The 8,036-nt window shown below is 56.2% G+C and overlaps 1 protein-coding gene across 1 annotated transcript; it reads right to left on the bottom strand.

Annotated features, from left to right (window-relative positions):
• Positions 1-467: 467 nt before the first annotated feature.
• On the bottom strand, positions 468-7,813 carry ZNF683 (zinc finger protein 683). Its single transcript, XM_032302356.1, has 6 exons — positions 7,552-7,813; positions 6,822-6,942; positions 5,995-6,178; positions 3,908-4,587; positions 1,905-2,033; positions 468-861 (listed from the first exon to the last, which is right to left on the bottom strand). The coding sequence occupies exons 1-6, from the start codon at positions 7,680-7,682 to the stop codon at positions 646-648; spliced, it is 1,461 nt and encodes a 486-aa protein (XP_032158247.1). The 5' UTR covers positions 7,683-7,813; the 3' UTR covers positions 468-645.
• Positions 7,814-8,036: the final 223 nt, after the last annotated feature.

The following is an 8,036-nucleotide window of genomic DNA, read 5'->3' as shown; positions in this document are numbered from 1 at the left end:
CCCCGCCACCCCCATGGTGATTGGGGGCTTAGATCCTGGCATGTACAGAGGGTGAAGCACACCCCACTGGACCATGGCAGGGAGTACCAGCGAAGCAGGCACACTGGCTTCCTAGGAACTGAGAGGAAAGTGGTGGGAAGCAGCAGACGTACATCTGGGCAGGTGCTGGAACCCTTGTTCAGGAAAGAGAGCAATGTGCCCAGTGTTTGGCAGCACAGTCTGTACCATGCTGAGTCCCAAAAGGCTGGACCACCCGCTGGCAAGCTGAGATGGGAGGGCCAGGACCAGGTCAGGGAGCAGGACCCAAATCCAGCCGGATGTGGATGGCTGCCAGCGCCCCTACCCCATGAGCGGGCATCACAGGCTCTCTCTGGTTGCATTCCCTGACCTGCTTCCAGGTGAGGTGTGGAATCTGACAGATACACAGTGGCTTCCCCCTCCGCAAATGAAGTCCCAGAGGCCTCAACTTGTCGCAAAGAAAATCTTTTAATTGTTCTGCTCCTGCCCCCTCCCCAGGGCAGTCCTGGCACCAGGGCTCAAACTGGCTGCCCGCACTTTCCCCCAGATGCCAAGGACCGCTTTGACCTTTTCCAGATCCCAGCCCATCTGCCTCTCTGATGGCAGCGCCACCAGATCTAGGGCTTCCTAGTGCCATCGGGCAAGGCAGGCAAGAGACGCCAGGGACAGGTGGGCGTGAGCTAGGCGGGGAGGCTGTGGCACGTGCAGGCGGTGGTGCAGCTTCAGGTGAACGTGCTGGGTGAAGCGCCGGGGACAGACACTGCACCGGAAGGGCCGGGCCCCAGAGTGCAGGCGCAGGTGGGTCTTGAGGTTGCTAGAGTTGCTGAAACGTTTGTGGCACATCTGCCAAGAATGGGCACAGGTGTCAGCTCTGCCCATGTGGCTGGCTCCAGATCTCTGCTCCCACTCTCTACCTTGGACACCCCTCCCCACACCACCACCACCACCACCTCCCTGTGCCTGCCCAGACCCATGATTTCTCCTGGGACACAGTGTCTGGCACATTGGAGCCAGGCAGACCTGGGTTAGTATCATGATTCTTACTCCCTGTGTGACCTCGCATAGGTGACATCTCCTGTCTGAGCCTTGTTCTCCTTATTGGTAACTACTAATTTGTGACTATTAATACCTAACCTCATAGGTATGATGGACCGAATGAGATCATCACACAGGACCCTTAAGCATGGGCCTACAGCCTTCGTGGGCGTCATTAACATTTACTGGGAGCTGCCACATGCCAGGAATTGGTCTCACAGAGTCTTCCCGGGGACCCTGGAGAAGCATGACTGAGTCCTCGTGTAACTCCTCTAATACAGTGAGAAAGCAGCGGCTCAGAGGAGGAGAGCCACTAGCCAAAGGTCACACAACCTGGAGGGAGAGCTGGGATCTGTACCCAAGTAGCCCAGACTTAGAACTACGGTGCTTCTTTCATGCCTGGGGAAAGAATTTCTGCTGTTATGACCTCCCAAGGGATGGATCAGGACTCAGAGGGAGCCGGAGCTAACACCCAGCTGCTGTTATCTCTAGTGTTTGCATACTTCGCAAGCACCAGGCCTTCTCCTTCTCCAGCAACCCTGGGAAGTAGGTTACCGGTATCCACTCGCTGGGACCTCCCAGCTTTATTATCCTCCTCCCTTAGACACAAGTCTCTAGTCCACGCTCCAGGCCTAGGGAGGGACCTCCAGGTGCACTTTCTGGCCCTTCCAGGCTAACAAGGGTCATTGTCACTTCCCTCCACCTCCCTCACTGCCTCCACCCTTGCCTCCAGTCCTGTCTCCACTTGCTCAGGAGCCCTGGGGAGAGCAGGCTACAGGGGCCACCGGTCCGAGAGCCTGGAACTACTCACCAGCCTGCAGGAGTACAGGGAGGGGGAAGGAGGGTCTCACCAGGCATTCATGGGGCCGCTCCCCCGTATGCACCAAGTGGTGCTTCTGCAGGTGGGCCAGCTGGATGAAGCTCTTCTGGCACAGGCCACATTGGAAAGGGCGCTCCCCACTGTGCACACGCAGATGGACCTGAGCCAGGTGTGGGAGAAAGGCTGCCAACTGCCCAGAAGCCTTCAGTAGGTCCTGTCTAAATCTCTCCCCACATCCCCACAGGACCCCTATTTGGCATCAAGTTTTCTGAGTGCCCTTGCTACCCTATCACTGCCTTCATGGCCTCTCTCCCATTTTTTCAGGATGCTCTTACTCTTTCTGGTGCCCTGTGGGCTGGGAGGGGACAGTGATCAGAAGGCTAGGTGAGGGATAGCCCATGTAGATCTTTCCCGAGCAGTGCTGCTCTAAGTGTGGTCCACAGGGGCGCCTGGGTGGCTCAGTCAGTTAAACAACCAACTCTTGGCTTCAGCTCAGGTGGTGGTCTCAGGGTTAAGCCCTTCATTGGACTCCATGCTTAGTGCAGAGAGCCTGGACTCTCTCTCTCACCCTTCCCCCTGCTCTCCCTCTCTCTCTCAAAAATATTTTTAAAGATTTTACTTACTCATTTGACAGATCACAAGTAGGCAGAGAGGCAGGCAGAGAAAGAGGAAGGGAAGCAGGCTCCCTGCTGACCGGAGCGCCCTATGTGGAGCTCAATCCCAGGACCCTGAGATCATGACCTGAGCCGAAGGCAGAGGCTTTAAGCCACTGAGCCACCCAGGCACCCCTCAAATAATCTTTTAAAAAACATTTATTTAGGGGCACCTGGGTGACTCAGTCATTGAACATCTGCCTTCAGCTTAGGTCGCCATCCCAGGGTCCTGGGATCGAGCTTCATATCGGGCTCCCTGCTCAGTGGGGTGTCTGCTTCTCCCTCTCCCACTCCCCCTGCTTGTGTTCCCTTTCTCACTGTTGTCTCTGTCAAATAAATAAAATATTTTTAATTAATTAATTAATTAAAAACATGTATTTATTTTTTTGAGCACGAGCAGAGGGAAGAAGCAGAGGGAGATGGAGAAGCAGACTCCCCGCTGAGCAGGGAACCCCACCCCCCAAGCTGGGTTTGATCCCAGACCCAGGATCATGACCTGAGCCCAAGGCAGATGCTTAACCAACTGAGCTACCCAGGTGCCTCCTAAAGCAAATAATCGTAGGGAAAAAAGTGTGATCCACAGACCAACAGCATCAGCATCACCTGGGAGTGTGTGGAAAATGCACATTCTCAGGCCTTGCCCCAGACCAGTTGAATCCAAAATCTCTAGGGCTGGGACCTAGGAATCTGCATGTTTCCTAGCTCTCCAGGTTTGAATCTCATTAAAGCTTAAGAACTCACACCCTCGAGGACCGCAAAGGGCCGTTCTTCAACTTCAGTGTGACCAGCATGTGCATAGAGCCCTGACACACAGACAAGGGCCCTGGTGCCCCGGCCCTGGTGCCCCTGCCCCGGGTGATGTGGATGACAATGCCCACAGTGACACGCTGCTTTGTAGGGTGCAAAAGGCTGGTTGTCAGGTCATCAGGTCCATGCTCTAGACTCACTAAAATCTACCCACCCCCCCACTGGACCTTCAAACAAATAAGCAGGAGGAGGCTTAACGGGAGATCCAAAAAGGTAGTTAGTTGTTCAGGAAAGAGGTTTGCAGTAGACCTTGAGAAGCTAATATCAAGGCCTAACCTCACCCTGAAGTCCAAGTGACCTCAGACAAACCTTTCCTTCAGTTTTCCCCTTTTTTGACTGAAATGAGATGTGCTCAAAGACAGTGTCTTAGGGCGGAGAGGACATTTGTGGCCATCTTGTCGTGGATCCCCTTTCTGCCAACATGACAGTGAGGGACCCAGTGAACCATTCCAGCTCACAGCCTAGGGGCTGCCCAGAAGTTGCTCCAGCTTTCAGGTCCTTGATTCTGGAAGCAGGATAGGAGGGGGCCATGGAAAGATGCTGAGGGGAGCAACAGAGCCCGGGAGGTGGATACCTTGAGGTTGGAGAGCTGCCCGAAGTTCTTGCTGCACACGTTGCACTCGTACAGGATTTTGCCATTCTCTTTCTTCAGTGGGTAAGGCAGAGCTGTGGTGCCTGGCCGGGAGCCTGTGGGTGCCCGCCTTGCTGGAGCCGCCCTGCCCACGAGCTTTGGCCCAGGGGAGAGAGTCCTGGCAGTTCCAGGACCTCGATCCCAGGCCGGGGAAGGTTGGCTTTGGCCAGAGGCTTGGGAGGCCCCTGGGTAAGGATACAGGGTCTCCCTCTGGGCAGCGGGATGCCCAGCCTCATTGACACTCATCGGCAAGCTGGTGGCGTAGGAGGGGTCTGGGGGCAGCATGAAGAAGGGGGGACATTGGACAGAAGGTAGGGCCCCGTGGGTGAACAGGTGAGGTGGAGGCAGAAGTGGATACCCAGGATAGAAGGGATAGAGGCAGAATGGGAGTTCTTCGGAGATGGGAGTAGGCAGTGGGCAGGAGCAGATGGCCAAGGGCCTGGGGCTCTTCCTGTTCTGCCAGGGGACTAGGGAAGAGCCGCTGTAAGGCGAGAGGGATGGGCAGAGGGCCCCCTCGCCAGCTCTTTCCTGCTGGCCTCCCCTCTTGTCCCTGCTCGCAGGGTACTTGGCCGTGAGTTTCTCATCATCAGTGGAGCCGGCCTGCAGCCCTGGTGGCTGGTGCTCTGAACAGGAAAAGAAAGACGGTCAAGGCCCAGCAGCCTGGTGGAAAGTTCTGCTCCGTATCTATCCGGCCCCCTAGCTAGCTGGGGGTGGGGGAGCTCTCTGGCCTGCCAGCCTGCTGGAGGACTCAGACAGAAGTTCCCCTTCTCGGAGCCTCCCTGGTCTGCACTTGCCGACAAAAGCTAGTGTTTATGCAGCGCTCAAGCGTTTTAGGGAGAGAAAATGATTTGAGAAGCTTATTAGACATCCAGGTGGAAAAGTCAAGTAGGCAGTTGGATGAATCGGTTTGGAGTTTGGTTGGTTCGTTGGCTGGTTTAGAGTTGTAAAGAGAGGTCCAAGCTGAAGACATACGTCTGGGGGCCTGCCTGATGAGACCACCAAAGGGTCAGCTAGATCTGCTGTGTCCAAAATGGGTAGTCACTTGACACATGTGACCCCATTTCAATTAATTAAAATAAGTACAATCAAAAACTCAGCTCCTGACTCATATTAGCCACATTTAAAAGGCTCGGGAGGTATGGTAGCAAAGAGCACAAAAAGAGACGAGTGTCCCTGATTGCAGGAAGTTCTATCAGACCGTGCTACTCTCCAGGAAGTGGACAAGACAGGAGAGGAGGGAAAGAAGGGGAGAGAGGAGACCAGAGCAGGGGAGGGGAGGGAAGAAGGCTCTGGGCTGAGTTCCGGAGCATGGCATTATTGAGGAGGTTAAGTAGAGAGGAGCTAGCAAGGGCGACGGAGATGCAACAGCCAGGGAGAAGGGAGTAATAAGCGAGGAGGGACCTCAAATGAAATACTAAAAAGAAAAAAATGCCACAAAGTAGACTGTCTGCTTGGGTCCTCGTTTATTCACTCAGCCAACCTCGCTGAACTCTTTTGCTCGGTGCTGGGGAAATGCAGGACGTGGCTGCATGGTTCCCACCCTCCCGAGGTCACAAGTGTGCAATGAAAAGGTGCATTACAGTGCAACAAATCTAGAGCAGCTCCTGCACTCCCGCAAGAAGCAACTGGCCTCAGCGATGTGGCCGAAGTCACAGAGCCAGAAGGGGCAGAACCAGGACTCCACCTCCGTTCGCTGGCTCCCAGTCCGCGCTCCTGTCCTATAATAAGGACCCCTCTCGCTCACACATTCTAGGCCAACAAAGCTGCGTCAATGCCTGGGACGTTGGCTACATGTACTCCAGATTTCCCTGCCTGAGAAAGCCCCTGTCCACCGCCTGTGACTCAGGTGTCGCCCTGAAACCACCCCCCCACCAAGGCTGGGACTCCAGGCCAAAATGTGGAAGTAAAGCATGCCTGAGGCTCTGTCCTCATCGGGGACACTGGGTCCCCTCCCTTTCCTGTCCTGGAACCTAGGAGTCCTCTCCCGCCTCCCACCTCCAGCCAGGTGCGGCCGTCTGCCCTGGGCTTACTTGTACTCAAGACATCACTTCTGAGACTCTGCGGAGCTGTGCTCAGTGGTGTCAGCTCCAGGGTCCACAGGTACAGGTCCAGGCCCTGGGGGGCTGGTGCCGGTGGCAAGGGGTGCAACCAGCTGGCCCAAGATGAGCCACGGGAGTCCACTGTGTCAGAGGGTGGCCTGCAAGCTGAGAAGACCTGGAGAGCAGGAGGCAAGGGGCTTCGGGGTGTGGGGCTGGGGCACCTGTGTCCCCGGAGTGGTTCCAGCTCTAGTTTGATTTCCAAAAGGAGAAGAAAAGCTAAGAGCTGCCCTCCACCACGTCTGTCACCCAAATGGCTTCCCCAACCTTCAACTGAAAATTTCTTTCCTCAGGGACTTTCATGCCCATGCCAGGATTGCCCTCCCCCTCCCCTCTAGAACCTCTCACTAGCCATGTGCTCTCTCCCACCCCCCCTTCCTGACCACCCTGGCCCCACTGGGTCTCAGACCATCAACTCTGCTTTGAATGGAGCCAAGATGAACTTGGAGAAAATCATCATCAAAGACTGAAAGCCCCCAAGGTGGCCCTGTGCGAAGGCCCAGACCACATGCTAAGCCAAGCATCCCACAGGCCCCATCCCTTCTGACACCCCACAGGAGGAGTCCAGCCCCTGGGGCCTGGGAGAGGACCTCTGGCACCTCAAGGGCCCTTTGCCACAATGTGCTGGGTGGGGTGGGGATGCCCAGGACCAGGGAACAATGGGAATCTGGTTCCTTCAGATTTTTCCCCACTTCATCCTGACATCCTCTCCCTTCCATAATCAGGCTGACCTCAAAGAGGGGGCTGGGATCCCTCCTTACCTGGTCACTTTGGCAGAGCTGGAAGTCCAGGCTGGAGGACAGGGAGCCCCCTGTCTGCCCTAGAGGCTGAGCCTTCTGGCAGCAATGCAAGTCTGGAGCAGATTCCCCCTTCATGCCCTCACTACCTGGGAAGACAGATCAGTCCCAGTGAGCAGGAAAAGACCTTCAAAGAGGAGCCTGGCTTCTAGAGCTGACCCTTCCACCAAGCCATCATGTGACTTGAGCCAGTTGCTGCCCCTCCTGGCCTCTGCTTCCCTGTCTGCAAAACACAAGGGGTGGACAGGTTGTGAGGGCTCGTACTGACACGTAGAGGCCAGTGACAGCTCTCTTGGTAGGTGCTGGAAGAGGACTGAAAGGAGACACTCAGAGGTGAGGGGCAGAGCAGGCCTGATCCTCATCCCTAGGGAAGAGGAGGATAGAGAGGAAGATCCTCATGGAGGTTACTTCTAAACGAACTCAGAGACCTGAAGGAACATTCCAGATTTTCTGGAGAATACCAGGAATTGAGAAGCCACTCCCTTCCATGCTGGGAAAGTCGTCTGCCTCCGTGACTCTGCCAACCACAGCCTCCCCACCAGTGGGTGCCCCTGCACCCTTGATCATCCACACGACTTTTCTGGGCAGCTGAGGGACCCTTAGGGCCCTGCCACCCAGACTGCCCAGGCTCAGGTCCCTCAGCAGGAAGCGTCCGAGGGAGTAGGCCAAGAACCTTCTGGGTCCCCTGACTGGCCTGACAGGATGATGCGCCGATTCCTCTGCTGCCGACTCAGCCAGCGGCCCCCTTCTCCACCTTCTCTCACTGCAGGCCACACAGCACAGGGACCACCTCAGCTCAACAAGTGATCCCAGGTTCCTTCCCATTCTCAGGAGTCGCACCTCTCTTCTCCAGCGCACCCGGGACCCTAGCACATAGCCTCGGGTCTCTCAGCCTTCCAAAACCCAGACTCCTTTTTCTCTTCCCGGACTCCTCCCAGCCCTGCCCAGCAGAGGCTTGTCACCTGCCTGCACGAGGCTCGTCACCTAGTTCTGCACAGGTTCCCTCTGGGGGATGCAAGGAAGTGGGCAGGCGGGCAGCCGCTGCGGCTGGGGCCCAAGGGAGTGTGAGAGATGACAGGAGGTGTTACACTTGAAGTCGCCACAAATAGGAAGAAGGGGGTAGGCGGGCAGGCTGGGGTTGGGGGGCCCTGCAGGACCTGGTAAGAGGGAGCCACCCAT

The sequence above is a fragment of the Mustela erminea genome, chromosome 10, assembly GCF_009829155.1.
Source record: "Mustela erminea isolate mMusErm1 chromosome 10, mMusErm1.Pri, whole genome shotgun sequence".
Lineage (NCBI taxonomy): Eukaryota > Metazoa > Chordata > Mammalia > Carnivora > Mustelidae > Mustela > Mustela erminea.
Note: the sequence above shows the minus strand (reverse complement) of the source record. Positions and strands in the feature narration are given on the sequence as shown.

Excerpts from the sequence above, each read along its gene's own strand:
- ZNF683 (XM_032302356.1), bottom strand. The coding sequence starts at position 7,682 with ATGGGAAGGAACCTGGGATCACTTGTTGAGCTGAGGTGGTCCCTGTGC. Across the intron at positions 6,943-7,551 it reads TCGGCGCATCATCCTGTCAG|TGAGGGCATGAAGGGGGAAT; the intron begins GCCAGTCAGGGG and ends CTTCCCAGGTAG. Across the intron at positions 4,588-5,994 it reads AAGTGATGTCTTGAGTACAA|AGCACCAGCCACCAGGGCTG; the intron begins GTAAGCCCAGGG and ends TTTCCTGTTCAG.